Here is a 14903-nt window from a genome sequence, read left to right as displayed (position 1 = left end):
TCCTGCCTCGGGCACTGCGGGCAGTCACCGTGGAGCTGGGGCTGCTCCATCAGCCTTTCCAGCCTCGTCCTAATTCTGAACACCCGAGCCTGGTTTTAGAAAATACGGTCACTGGAGCCATAAGGGCTGGCTGGTAGAAATCCTCTGCTCTTGGCATCGTGTCAGGTACCAGGGGGTGAGGGAGCGGGCGTACTCAAGCGGTCTTGGCCCAGTGGGCACTGGCCCTGGGAGCCTCTTGCACCCTCTGGTGGGCCTGTCAGCCTGTCAGCCAGGGCCCCGCGGGGCGGGGCGGGGGAGATGAGCCGAGCCCGCCTTGGAGGATGAAGGGGCAGGTGGGTGACTAGAGCAGGGACACAGAGAGAAACCTCGTGGACAGACGAGAGGCCTGCAGAGAGGCTCCGGGCTGCAATCCACCGGAGCCGCCAGGCAGCTAAGGAGGTGACATAGGGCTAACACAAGCAGGGAAGCGGGGGCTCGACCTGCCTGCCCGCCTCCACCCTCCCCACCCAGCTGCCCTAGCAGAGGGAGCGTGCTTGGCACCCCACCTGCTCCACCCAGGGCCGAGGCCATCTGAGCAGAGCGAAGATGTCCAAGAGAAAACCCCAAATCGGATTGAGGCTCCTGCTCCCCCTTAATGAGGTTCATTATCAGCTGCTCTGATCCTTGTAAAACCCAGCAGGCCGGATTAGGGGCAGGCTCTCCAATCTGGCTGACTCCTCCCTGCTGAGCAGGCAGCCCAGGCTGGCTCCTGCAAACAAGCCCTCTCTCCTTCCTCCAGGGAGAGCTGGAGATGCAGGCCGCCTGCCTGAGGAGGGGTCAGGCAGGCGCAGGCCAAGGTTCCCGGAGCAGAACTGAGAGCACCGGGGCAGGTGCTCCCTGGGAGGGCGGGGGAGCAGGAGGAGGCGGTGGGACTGAGGGGCTCGGGGCACAGAGAGCTCTGTGGACGGGGGGGGAGGGCCCCATCCAGGAGAGGGGGGCTATGACAAGGGCGCTCTGACCCCCCGGGAGCTGGCTGCATCCCAGGTCAGGCTGGGTTTTGCACATTCTACCCAGACCCGGACACTAGTAGCAAGTTAAGGAACACACCGGCGCTTGCCTTAAAAATAATTTATTCCAGAGCCCCCTCGACCGTGGGCAGAGTGGGGATCAAGCATATGCACAGCGTCACCCTCCCCTCTGACCCTCTTAACCTCTACAGGATGGGAGGTGGACCCTTGAGAGGGACGACACTCCCCTCCCTCCACAGTAAAGATTAGCATCTATTTTGGAGACAAAAATCAACAAGAGACAAAAGACCCAGCTCCAAGAGGGGTGGAGCCCAATGTGGAGAAGCCAAAGCATGTTCAAAGCAAACGCTTCACTCAGCCTCTCACAGCTAAGGCACTAGAGATCCCAACAGCCCTCTCTAACCCCCCACCCCCTGCCCAGTACCATCACCATACCAATTCCAGCCTGTACCCTTCCTGTAGCCAAGGTTTGGGAAGGAGCCAGCCAGAGGCCCTCCTTCCACAGACCTCACCTGGGAGACCAGCATGACTTCCAGAAGCTTCCGGAGCCCACCCTAAAGCCAAACCCCACCCAGGGGTGTCTGAGGGGCTGGAGGACGGGCGGGCACAGAGGGCCAGAGGCAGTCCTTCCTTCTCTGGTGCAAAGGGCTCTTTGTAGCAGGATGGACGGAGTCCCGGGATGTAGTAAGGAGTCCACTCCAGCCCCAGGGGCCCCTCCTCTGGAGGTAGGAAACCTTGGAAACTGCAGCCTCACTTGCCCCAGGTTAGGGCCAACACCAAGCGGGAATCATTGAAGCTTCAAGAAGAATGAGGCAGGACTTCAAAGAAGCTGAAAAAGAGGAATTCGGTGCTGAGAGGCCCAGGACGGAGTCTCCCAACCCCAATGCCCAAGGCTGTCCTCCCCCTGTGCTGGCAGATGAACCTGGACCCTGTGCATGTCTTCCTGTCTGTGGAACATCCCTTTCCAGAAGCCCCAGGGAGGTTTGCTGCAGCAACTGGTTTTCCTGGACAAGGAACAAGGCGGGAGGGGCGGGGTGCAGGGGGCTGGAAGAGCCCATGGATGGCAGCTCCCTATCCTGCTCCCTCCCAAGTTGGACGGTTCAGGCTGCGGGGTGGCTGGCATAGCCCTTCAGGGCCCTCATCCTGGCCCGGAAGTAGGTGTACACAGCCAGCAGGCCCATGAAGGACAGGGAGGAGAGCCTCACACAGAGGCTGATGTCCAGGTGGGAGAAGTTCCCTTCCAGCACCTGCAGCCACTGGCTCCGGCGCTGCCTGGCCCCGGCCTCTGGCTCCCCGTCAGGGATGCTGGCCAGCTGCTTGGAGCTGCGGCCCACTCGCCTCAGCTCTGAAGGGCCTCTGGGGAGGTTCTTCCCAGCCAGGAATTCAGCCAACAACATGGCTCCTGTCTCGCCTGCTCAAGCGTTGCCGCCCTTTTGGCTGCTCCAACTTATCCCTGTGAAGCCCCGCTATGTGCTCAGGAGCTTCCTGGTCTGGCTCATCTCTGGCCATGCTAAGGCCAGCCTGCGTCTCCTGGGGGTGACTTGCCCCAGGTCCCTCTGCTGGAACATCTGGGACGGTGGTTCCAGGGGACATTGTCCCTGGGCCCACCATGATCTCAGCCTTCTCAGGGCCCAGAGTAAAATTTCTGGTCGCCAGCTCCAGCTCCACCTGCCTTGGGGGGACTGCCATCCTCTATGCACCCCTCCGGGGGCCCAGGTCTGCTGAAGGAAGGTCTAGGACGATGTTGCTCGGGGAGAAGTGGGTCTTCAAGAAGTTGAAGATGTTGTCCAGGTCCCACACGGGCGCACCCTGGAGTTCTCTGTGGCAGGCGGAACAGAGCTCACGGGGCGGCCACTGCACCTTGGGGAACTGGGGGTCCTCGCTGGGGGCACCTGGGGAGGGAAGCACACACAGGCTGCCTGTGACACACTGGCCACCCGGAAGCCCAGACCGCATTCTTCCATTCAGAATGCCAGCTCCCTCATCTGCAAAAAGGGGGCACTGCTGCCCTGGGAAAGAATGGGCACGAGAGAGGGCAGATGAAAGACTTAGCACAGGGCCTGGCCCACCGCAGGGCCCAACACTGGTGCCTCGCTGGGAGAGGACGTTCCCACCCTCCCCCGCCCCCAGAACTCCACAGCTGCCCTTCCAGTCACTTCCCCGTGTTAACCCACCGTCTCTCTTTGTCAACTTCACTGCTGGTTTGTACCCCTGGACCAGACATGAGAAAGGGCAAGAAGACTCAGAACGATCTGTCTTGCAGACTTTGGTTGGTCCACTAGTATGTATCTTCTTTGCATTTTTCTAAAATTTCCCAGGTTTTATGCAAGTGAAGATACATTCTTTTTGTAATCAAAGGGAAAATGTTTTTAAAGCAAGAGTTCAAGGCACATGGTAGTTACGAGGCATTCTCCTTTACACCCTGCGGCCCTCTGGGGTAGGTAGGAGTTAGTGGAATTTCTTCCTCAGGTGGGCCCCAAGGGGTGGGGTGTGGGGAGGCCTAGGGGCCTGGATGGGGAAAAGGACACTCGGGAGAGAGTCAGGAAGTTGCCCTTCCCACCAGGCTACTGGGACCCCAAGCAGGGCTAGCACTGTGGGCAGAGCCCCAGGCTGAGCCCGAGGGCCTGCCACCGGTCCCTCTTCCAGTGTCACCTGGGGAATGGCAATCAGCCCATCTCTCTTGGAGGAGGCACCTCCCCTAAAGGGTTTAATAGGAAAAAAAAGTTGCTGGCCAGAATGAAGCAGTAGCAGCAGTTAAGTGATGTAAAAATCAGAAGGATTATTTTGGGGAGGGAGCAACATGGAGATTCCAAGGGTCCAGTGAGAAGTAATAGTGATCAGGCCTTGCAAAGTGGGCACTCCATTTGCACCTGCTCATTATTGTTACTAGTTGATCTGAAAGGACCCCCCCGCCCCGCGCCAGAGAGAGTAGGACACTGCCTTCCTTTTGGCCTTCCTCTCAGGGAGAGGCATGGGCTCCTGCCCTCCAGCAGCAGCTGGGCCCCCAGAGAAGCCAGGAGCCTGCAGGTCATGAGGCTGGAGGGTCAAATGAGCATTTGGTGGCAGGGGCGGGGCAGGGGCAGGGAGAGAAGCGGGGGTGGGAGGAGAGAGGGGCACGTGTCTTCTGTTGAAGTCCACCAGGAGGTCCCAGGAGACGCAGACCAAGTGCAGCGGCCTGCACAGCCACCTGCTCCAGGGGCTCCTTTGACCTTGGCCCCACCCCAGGCCTCACCCCCCACCTCCCGCCCCTGGGAGGTCTGTCCCAGCCAAACACACTTCCTCTCTCCCCACAGACAAGCCCAGGCTCCGTCCACAGGTGGCTCCCTCCCCAGCCACCAGCTTCTGGTCACCCCTGGAGTTTAATGCTTTTGCCTGTTGGACCCACCTGACTCCTGTGCACGGGGAATAGAAAACACTGTAAACGAGGTATATTCAGAAGACAAGGCCTCCCCGGTGAGAATCGGTCCCTGGTTTCTCTAGGAAGGACCAGGATTTTCTCTTCAAGTACATTTTATCGTTATACCCCTCCCAGGGCGGGGAGAGGCCCAGCTCTATCCTCTCTGTTGGTTTGAGTAAGGGGCCAAGAGCCTGAAAGCAGGACACGCGAGGCAGGAAAGGGACCCCAACAGGCCAGAGGGAGGGGCCCTGGTGTGGGCGAGAGAGTGAGCAATGGCATCGGAAGACCAGGGTCTCACGGTGCCAAAGCCTGAGTTTCCTCATCTAGAGAACAGGTCTAATGATACTGACGTACATCAGCAGGGCTGGTAGAGCATGTGAAAGGGCTCTGGGTGCTGAGAAGCACCATGAAACACGGGGTGTAACCTAGAGGACAATGAAGGTCCCGTCTCCTGCCTCTGGTCCCAGACTCCAAAGCTCCCCCGCCTCATCCTCCCTCTGCAGATGACTCCAGCCTTGGAGGCAGCCCTTCCTTACCTGCGAGGCGAGCGTTGACCTTGTTGTGGCTAGACCAGAACCAGAGCACGGCGCTGTTCAGATTCCCCACCCGGTGCATGGAGGCAGTGGCCATCTGCTCAAAGTGGCCAGCGCAGTCTCGGCAGCCAAAGAAGAAGCGAACGTAGCCCCGGATGGCCTGGAGGACCTCCTGGGCCTTGGCTACAGGGGAGAGAAGACTCCAGTCACAGGGGCCCTTCCGGCTGCCTGCCCCTGCTGGCCACACGACCGTTCCCATCACAGGCCCACCGTGGTCGCCTCTGCACGGGGAACACACACCCCAGCCCACCTGGTGAGGGGCCCAGGTCTCCCTGTCCACTCCACCTCCCAGGGGTCATGTTAGAGTTGACCCCATCTCCTCCCAAACTCGTAAACCTCAGTCTCCCCTGTCTGCCTCTTATCCAGGCCCTCATCACTTACGGACACTCAGGATAAAGTCCAAACGCACTGTCAGGACACTCAGGCTCTTAGAGACGTGGCTGGAGAGGAAGGCAGGGGCCAGAGTGCCCATCACCCATCCCGTGGGCCCCTACTCTGCCCCTCCTGCTTTAGGCTTCCTGTTCCAACTCGCTCCCCATCGTGCCGTGCTGCATCCAGAGCCCATCCCGATCTGGCTCTGAACGCTCCCTAATTTGTCTCCATTTCTCCCCAGCCCCCTCACTTCCTCCCACTGGGCTCTCTGGCCTGGCAACAGCACAGGCCCTGAATACCCCCCACCTCTTCTTGCTCTGACACGGGCTCCTCCCTGAAGATACCACTGCTCCCCCAAACCCACTCCCCTTAAACCCCTCTGTCTTCCACACTCAGGGCTGGAGGTGGCGGAAGTACCCTCCCTGCTGCTGGTTGCTTCCAAACTCTCTCTCCTTCCTGCTGCGAAACCCCCAGCCCTTTAAAAGCTCCATCTCCGAGTCTGACCCCTCCATGCACTGGGACTTCAGCACCCTGCTCTCTGTCCCACTTACCACCACTGCCCGTGCCCTCGGTTCTGGCAACGTCAGTGCCCACGCCAAGCTGTGCCTTGCCTCTCACCTCCTCAGCCCCCTCAGCTCCTGCTTCCACCCCTGTCACCCACTCACCACCTGCCCTGCAGCTATCCTCGCCTCCTCCGCCTGCCTCATGCTCTGGACCTCACCCCTCTAGCCTCCTCCAAGATTTCACTCCTGGGAATATTTTCCTGTGTTATGGCATCATCAATTTCTCCCTTGTATGGGCTCCTTCCGACAAGAAAAAAGAACTACAACGAAGAAACTCCTTCTCTGACCCCAGTCACACCCCAATCACTCCCCCATTACCTCCAACTTCTTCCCGGCTCTTCTCTCTTCAGCCCAACCCAACCAGGCCTTTCTCTCCACTAATCCACTGAAACAGCTCTTGCCAGCAAGGTCCTCGCCTCACCCCACCTCCCCACTCGGCTATGTCCTTGCTCTTGAAACTCTTTATGTTGGGGGATCTCTTGAAATTGCAATGGCCACTCCTTCTTAGTCTCCTTTGTTGGCCCCTGCTTCCCTAGCAGAGGTCTGGATGCCAAATGCCCCAGAGCTCAGGCCTCAGGACTCTTCTCTGCCCACCCACTAATGGGCTCCTCCAGTCCTTAACTACCGTCTATATGCTAATGACCACAAGATTTGTATCTCTATCCTGGACCTCCCCCCAGAACTGCAGACTCAACTGTCTACATCTCCATTCAGAGATCCAATAGGCACAGACCACTAAGTGTACCCTCCCCCATCTACTCCCTCCCCACCCTGAGCCTTCCCATTTCTCGGCTCATAGGACCGTCATCTACCTGACGTTCAGGGCCAACAAGTCCACGGTCCAACCAAAGTCCTTGATCCTGCATAGTCTTCACCCAATCTGTCACTGAGTCCTATCAGCTCTACCTTTAAAATATTCCCAAACCTGCCCACTTCTTCTTCCACGTGCACACCTACAACTCTAGTCTAGGCCACCACCACCTCTCCTGGACAAGTTCCACAACTTCCTAATTGGCTGCTCTGCCTCCCCCTTGCCCTGCTGTAGCCCACCCTCCACCCAGTAATCGCTCTAAAGCACCGATCTGTGCATCACTCCCCTGCTTAAGGTCCCTAGTAGATTCTCATAATGCAGAGACTGAAATCTACCTCCCTCCCTCACCAGGACCTCCAAGTGCCCACCTCCTCTCCTGCTTCCCCCACTCCCAGGCTCTGCCACACTGGCCTCCTTTTGGTGCTGCACACACACCAGACTTGTTCCCTGCACTTACTAGTCCTTGACCTGTGTTATGGGCTGAACTGTGTCCTCTAAAATTCTTATGTTGAAGTCCTACCCCTGAATCCTTCAGAATGTGACTGTATTTGGACACAGCGTCTTTAAAGAGGTGATTAAGTGAGAATGACGTCACTGGGGTACATCCTAATCCAATATGACTGGTGTCCTTGTAAGAAGAGGAAATTGGACGCAGCCAGGAACACACCCACTGAGGACCATGGGAAGACCCAGGGAGAAGATGGCCATCTACAAAACCAAGGAGAGGCCTCAGCAGGACCAACCCTGCCAACGTCTTCATCATGGACTTCCAGCCTCCAGAACTGTAAGAAGATACGTTTCTGTTGTTTAAGCCACCCAGTGTGTAGCACCTTGTTATGGCAGCCTGAGCAGACAGCCCGGGAGGCTCTCATCCCAGATGTCCCACCGCTGCTTCCCTCTCACCAATCAGGTCTCAGCACAGGGGCCCCTCCTCCGAGAAGCCTCCCCCAGCCAGACACCCTGTCTAACCACAGCATCCCCTCCCCAGCCCCTCTCCCCCACCGCCTGGCTCTGTCTTCTTCACCGACTCACCATCACACCTGAAATGATCTGTGTGTTTACTGTCTGTCTCCTGCCACTGGACTACTGTCCCCTTGAGGCAGGGACGTCTCGCTGCATGCACTGCTGTACCCCACCCCTAGAGCAGGGCCCGGCTCTTTGGAGACGCTCTGTAAATCCAGGCTGACAGGCTGGCTGGCTGTCCGCACGCCCGGTAGCTCCCCCAGTTCCCTCTGCCTCCGCGCAGGCCGTCTCCTCTGTCGGGGACTCCTGTCCATCATTCCCCCTCACTTACCTCCTCCCGCCCTTCCCGATGGCGTGGAGCGTTCCCTCTCTTCCACCCGCACATCCTGCTCTCCCCCTGGGCCCTGGCAGGCTGCACGGCAGCCCTGAGCCCACCTGTCTCACAGTCCACTGGGAGCAGGGACTGCCTCTTCCTCCTTTGTGTCCTCCAGGCTGGGCCAGGGCCTGGCGTCAGCCTGGCCCCTCAGTGAGCTAGATGCCCACCCGTTCAGTGGCTGTGTGTGGCTGTGGGGCAGTGTGGGTCGTGGAGAGCAGCTGCACGGTTTGGGGATGAAACAGGGCAAAGGGGGAAAAGTACTTCCCCAGGTTCCCCTAGAAAATGATTTTTCAGTGGGAAGTGCAGTAAAATTGTTCAGAGCCTATGGTGTCAGCCACATAAATTGTGAAATAGACATAGTTCTTTTCTTTATGGGAGTATAAAAAATAGAACCAGAACTCTCTCGTGAAGACTAAAAATAAATCAGGCTTATGGCTACAAGAAAGCCAGGGAGCAGCCTCACGCCGGTTTGTGGGGCACCACCTCGGGGGCAGCGGGCAGGACTGAGTGGCTACTCCAGGCCCTCCGCGCTCTGGTTCCAAGCTGCAAACGCGGACTCCCCTACATTCAGGCCTGCAGCAGGGAGCCAGCGGAGGCACAAGGGGTGCACAGGCCCAGACTCACCTGTTTCTCGTGAGTGCTCCACATGTTGCCGAGATGCCTCCACGGTCAGGAAGTGGAAGAGGACCCACAGGGAGCAGGGAAAGCCGCGGAAATGCGGCTGACTCCCTTGGCAGCCTACCCAGTTCACCTTGTCGGCAATCACAGCACCCTAAGGGACACATACGAGCATGAATGCATATGTGGAGAAGAAAAAGGAGTTGGCGTGGGAAGTGGCGAGAGCAACTTGCAGAAGACTCCAGGTCAGCAGAGAGCCCCAGAACAAGTGGTCCCTTTCTCAGTTTATCATCTTGAAGGTGGCATTTCCCTTCCACTGGCGACACCCATCAAAGGAGCAGGAGGTCTGAGAACCCGTGACACAGACCAGGTCACATCGTTACTCTAGCCTTAGCCTCTCCTCTGTAGAACGAGGGGGGTCATCTCTAAGGTCCCGTCAAGCTTTGACACCCCACACGTCTGTGAGGTTCTGCACCTCTCCTGGCTGACGTGCCCACCTTTGCAAACAGTGGTGAGAGCGGGAGCCCAGAAAGCTGCCCCTGGACAGAACCGGTGCTGAGGAGCACAGCGTGCCGGGAAGCAGCAGAGGGCTGGAATTAAAAGCTCTCTCACCACCGGGGTCTCACAACTGGTTCTAAATCCCAGCCCAACCACCTACTGGCTGTATGATCTTAGACAACTGACTTGACCTCTGTTTCTTCATCTGCTAAATGGGGATAATATCTGCCTTCCACTCATGCTGTGGGGATTAAGTGAGGTCTGTACAGAGAGAGTTCAATAAACAGCAGTTTACTCGCTCCTAATGGAAGGACCCGACCACGATCACTGCCTCCCTCCTGAGTGCAGGTCGGTGACAGAGGTCAGAAGTGACAGGGTGAAGCCCTTCCACTCCCATACATATGGAGCATGAGGTGGAGATCCTCCTTAGCCCTCCCACACTCACCTCCTTCCTGCTGTCCAGGGCAGCTTTAAAGAAACCGTAGGGAATTTTCTTTCTCTGCTGCTTCTTGAGCCAGTCATTCATGGAATGCAGGAAGTTCTGGACCGAGGGCTGGCCAGGGAAGTGCTATGGGAGTGATAAGGGGAGAGTGAGAAAGAATTCCCCCAGAGTTCCGCAGTCCTGGGGAAGGCCGGGGGCCAGGCTGAAGTGGGCCGAGGCAGTTTTTTAGAATGTTCCAAGACCACCAGGAAAACATCCTGCCTAACACCCACATGTGGGCTCCTCACTACCTTTGCTCTGGGGCACCTGCAAAGGCGAGGGGGAGGGGTGGGCAGAGGCGCTCAGTGGGACCAGGCCCTCAAGGCCGCCCCCCCTCCAGGCTGCAGGCTCCGGTTCTGACCCGAGCACACGCTCACTGGGAGGAAGGCTGAGAACCTTCCTGTGTCGCTGCCCAGGGCTGCTGGGACCCCTGGGCCACACGGGCCTCTCTTCAGCTCATCTTCTGATAGAGCAGCTGACTCGCTAACTGACCAGCTGGGCGAGGCTGGCAAATGGCCTTTCATTTGTATTCCAAGGGCTGCCAATGGGGACAAGGCAGTGCAGGGGCTTGAGCCGAGATCCAAATCTTGATGGGAACTCCCAACAGTCTCTGAGGAGCATGAAAAGCCACTCTGACAATAAGTCAACTCAAATCGGATTAGTATCAGCACTTTAAAACCACAAGGACTCCAGGGAGGAGGATGGATGCCTGTGTGTGCACAGGCACGAACACACCCAGGGTGGGGGAAGGAGGGAGAGAGAGGGCTGCAGTAGCAGAGCAGGTCAGATAAACCATGAAGAGGCAGGTCGAGAGGGCAACACAGAGAAACTCAAGAGGAAAAACAGCAAAGAAAAACATTGGTGAGAAGAAGGGTGCTGGAGACAGGAATGATCCCTTAACAGAAAAACCTGCCAAGGGACCCAGTCCTCTGAGAAAGTCATGGCGTATTCTTATCTCCAGGCTGGACACTGTCCCCCAGCAGGAGAAGTGGCCGGAAAGAATCCTGTGCTTTGACACGCTCCCTCTTGGTCAGCTCACACGGGCCTCTGGGCTCTCGACACAAATTTACAGCTTCAAGTCAGCGTTTCTCACTGACCTTCACCCATCGTCCTGATTTGGAAGGATGACGCCCTCTAAGGCCACGGTGTCAGGAGGAAGGATGAATTAAGGGGCTCTGGACTACAGGGAGTCACCCTGCGCCGGGAGCAGGGAAACCCTGGTGACCACACGCCACCCAGTGGCCAGTCCTGCCAGCCGCTTCCGTGAGGGAGCAGGGAGATCCCGGGCTGGGCCACAGGGCAGTGCCTCCCGACTGGCCATACTCACAGTTGACAGGTCCCTAAGGCTGAGCGGGCAGAGTGAGCTCTGCTCACTCAGACTTTCAGTGCTCCACGCACGTAGTGCATAAGGGTGTGGGTTAGATGAGATGTAGGCGCAAATCTCAGCTCAGCCACTCACTGGCTGGAGGACCTTGGACAAGGTGCTTTACCCCTCTGGGCCTCCATTCCCCTCTCCGTGATGGGATAATGCTAGTACCCACCCCGTGGAGACTGTTCTGAGAAATGCAGATAAGCTAAAACACAAAGGAGTACCTTGCAGAGTCTGACACCTTGTCAGAGCTCAAGAAACGGTAGCTGCTACTATTACTGCTACTCAGGATAAAGCTACCCAGGCAAGGGTAGGGCCAGAATACTCCGCAGTCTCCAGGGGCTGTGCTGCACAGCAGATGCCCCTGAGCCCGTGCCCCCCAGCCCTCCACTTTCCTCTCTGAGGGTCCTGGCTTCTGGCAGGGAGGACTCCTTCACTCCAAACTCAGTTCCAGCATTGCTGAGGGCAGAAGCTCGGCGGGCGCCACTGAGAGGGTGCTGCTTAAGCCTCTGCCCCGCTCAGGCATTTCCTGGGTCTCATTCTTTTCCCTCACACTGGCTGCAACAGTCCCACTGGGAGCCAAACCCAAACCAGCTTTGAGTCCAGCTGAGAGATGCAAGCAGCACAGAATAAACAATTCCCCTGGGATGAGTTCTTCAGAGTGGATTGGACTGGGGTGGGGGTAAGGGGAACCCCTCTCTGCTTCCTGGGGTCCCGCCTCATGTGTCAGGCAGGAAGACAGCACACAGAACTACTCGAGGACTTTTCCCCTCTGATTCTCTGGGCCAGCCACCCTGGGCCTCAGCAACTTGAGGACCAAGCGGCTCACAGAGCCTCTGAGGAAAGGCTCTATTATCAGACTGGGGCCCTGGAAGAACAGGGGCCCAGTCCGCGTGGAACATCTGAGAGGGGCTGAAAGCTGTCTTGCCTTAGATGGGAACAGCACTGTGACAAGCACTTGCCACCTCACAGGGTCCTCGGTGTGACCACAGATGCCCGCCACTAAGCCACAGGGACCAGAAGGCCAGGACTGGTGAGGAGGGAAGAGGGGCTAGGCTGGCGGCAGTTCCCGAGGGAGAGGCGCAGACCACCCCCAGAGGTAGTCCCAGCGGCCCGCAGACCTGCGCCAGAAGGAGGGGCTCAGACCTGGCTCCCGGGGGGCCGAGGGTGGCTGAGTCAGCAGTCAGCCTCTGAGGGGGACCGGAGCCCGCATCTGACTCAGCAAGTCCTCGGCAGCCAGAGCCTCGGGATGTAAGTAGGGCAGCACTGGCGGTGGACCTGCAGCCGCAGAGAAGGATGCGGGGAGGGAGGAGGCGGCAGGTGCAGAGGGAAGAGGCAGCCCGCATCTCACCTTCAGAGGCGAGCAAGGAGCGTGGCAGAGAAAGGGCACAGGCTCTGAAGCTGGGACCCCAGTTCAAATCCTGGCCACGACATCACCTAACAGGAGGCCTAAGGCACATCACCTGAGCGACCTGTACTTCTTAAATGGGGGTAGCACTTGCCACCCTGCGGCGAGATTAAGAGGATTAAATGCCTGACACACATCAGGTCCTCAGGAAGTAGGAGCTACACTTGGAGGAGTAGCCATGCTGGCAGGAAACTATGAAGGAATAAGGAAGGCACGGCTAAGGCCAGAGAGCTGCGTCAGACTTTGGCCAGAGTCTGGGAGGGAAAAGAGGAGATTCAGAAAAGCCTTCTTTCCTTCACTGGGGTCCACGGGCCCTGCTTTCCCAGTGACCGCGGCAGGGAGGGAGAGGCCACACTCCAGGCTCCGCCTGAGGTGGAGGACTCAGGCAGGCAGAGCTGGCTGGGAATATCCCCAGGGCATCAGGCCCTGGGTCCCCCCCACCCCCCTGCACAGGGTGGGGTTGGGGAAGGGGGTTGTCGCTGGTGGTACGGGGCTGACGGGAGGAGGGCGCAGACCGCAGGGTAGTAGCCCATGGTAGACTGGGACAGCTGCGGGTCCAGGTGTCCAGCCCGACCACGAGCTCCTGAGGGAGGGGCTGGCCCGGCGCCTGCTTCAGGGATGCGCACTGATCCCGTGTGGTGTGGGGCTGCCGGACAAGGGAGGGCAGGGCCCTGCTTACCTGGGCCAGCACCGACATGAACTTTTTCATGGCCACCAGGCGCTGCCCCTCCAGGACAGAGAACTTGGCCACTTCTACCCGGAGGATGTAGTGCAGTGCAGATTCCAGGTCAGCCATGTAGATCTTGGAGCTGAGGACCCAGAGGGAGCCAGAGAGAGAAAAGGGTATTAACCATGGGGCAGGGGCTGGGGAGGAGCACCCAGGGCCAAAAGGAGAGAAGAGGAGGCACTACTGATGGTCACAGGGTCCTGTGAGTTAGCACTTGGGGTTGGGGAGGGAAGGATTGGGAGTTTGGGGTTAAAAGATGCAAACTATTATACATAGGATGGATAAACAACAAGGTCCTACTGCATAGCAGAGGGAACTATATTCAATATCCTGTGATAGACCATAATGCAAAAGAATGTCTGTCTGTGTATAACTGAGTCACTCTGCTGTACAGCAGAGATTGGCACAGCACTGTAAATCGACTATACTTCAGCAAAAATAAAATAAATAAGTTAGAACTTGGCTCTGCCAGTAACTACCTGTGTGACCTTGGGCGAATTACTTAACTTCTCTGAGCCTCAATTCCTTATCTGTAAGATGGGGATAGTAATAACTTGCTCACAGGTAGGTTGCTGAGAGGATTAAACAAAAGCACAAGTGTAAAACTCTCAGCAGCTCCTGGCACAGAGTAGGGTTCCCCCTCTGCAGGTCCCGGGCCAGCCTCTCCCATCACTCACTAAAGGTGTTTTTACCAGGCCACTAGTAGAAGGTTGAGCTTCATTCTCTGTTCTGAACAGAGATCCCTAGGGGACAGACAAGTAGACCAACAGGGGCGCACCCACACAACATGGCTCGAGAAGCTGGGTGCTCTTTGAAAGACCAAGGGTTTGGCTGCCCGCCAAGGCTGAGAATGGGGTTGGGGAGAAGGGGAAGTGGGGTTTACATTTATTTTGGCTGACGTCCTTGCAGCTGCCAGACCCTGGGTATCAGGGCTCCATCTCGCACCTCTCGGGCTGACCCCAGCCCTGGGGGAAGGGTTGCAGGCTCCAAGCTGGCTGCTCACCCCGTGCCCATCACGCTCTCGTGGGATCTGGGCTCAGGGTCCTGAGGGAAGGGCTGCTTCTCTACCCCTGCCTCCTGACCCCTAGATTCTTGCCTCCTTCTATGGTGGGCTAGCTCTGGGAGCTTGGGCAACTCAACCCGCCTCTCCGGCCTCAGTGATCTCACCTGTAAAATGGACTCCTGCCCCACCTGCCTCCTGAGGTGGTGGGAAGCCAACAAGGTCAGCTGACGGGGTGAGCACTGTGGGCACCTGCGCTTTACCCTCGTGCCAAAGTCCCCTCCCTCTGCTCCACTTCCGTGTCCTGGGGCCTCAGTTTACCTCTCCGTTCCTGTGTTCTGCCTCAAGGAGTGGCCCCCTGACTAAAGGAGATAATGGACGCAAGTGCCCAGCAGAGTCTGGCACATAAGACTAGAAGTGTCAGCCATAATAGCAATTTGAATGATCTGAATAATCATAATTTGCATGATTATAATGAACATTCCCACCTCTTACTTTCTCTTTCCTTCCCACCTGATTTACTAAAAACCTCTCCACTAGCACTTTCCACCCTTAGAGTCTCTCATGTTGGGATGCAAAATCCTTCCCGAAATCCAGTGACCCTGCCCCCAGTTCTCTCGTGCAGCCCCCTTGTGGAAGCCGCTCTCTGGACTCAGCTCTGAGCTTCCTGGTCAGCCATTTCCACGTGGTACCATGCTGGGGGCCAGAGCAAGAGGTCTA

At 57.6% G+C, this 14903-nt stretch overlaps 1 protein-coding gene across 1 annotated transcript in view; it reads right to left on the bottom strand.

Annotated features, from left to right (window-relative positions):
• Positions 1 to 1860: 1860 nt before the first annotated feature.
• Positions 1861 to 14903, bottom strand: part of QSOX1 (quiescin sulfhydryl oxidase 1) — a 39367-nt gene continuing 26324 nt past the window's right edge. Inside the window, 6 exon segments of the mRNA XM_068541349.1 lie at positions 1861 to 2411; positions 2413 to 2899; positions 4941 to 5120; positions 8707 to 8854; positions 9644 to 9766; positions 13136 to 13265. Of these exon segments, the coding sequence (XP_068397450.1) occupies positions 2108 to 2411; positions 2413 to 2899; positions 4941 to 5120; positions 8707 to 8854; positions 9644 to 9766; positions 13136 to 13265 (1372 nt within the window). The 3' untranslated portion in view covers positions 1861 to 2107.

Source organism: Eschrichtius robustus, chromosome 3 (assembly GCF_028021215.1).
Source record: "Eschrichtius robustus isolate mEscRob2 chromosome 3, mEscRob2.pri, whole genome shotgun sequence".
Classification (NCBI taxonomy): Eukaryota; Metazoa; Chordata; class Mammalia; order Artiodactyla; family Eschrichtiidae; genus Eschrichtius; species Eschrichtius robustus.
Note: the sequence above shows the minus strand (reverse complement) of the source record. Positions and strands in the feature narration are given on the sequence as shown.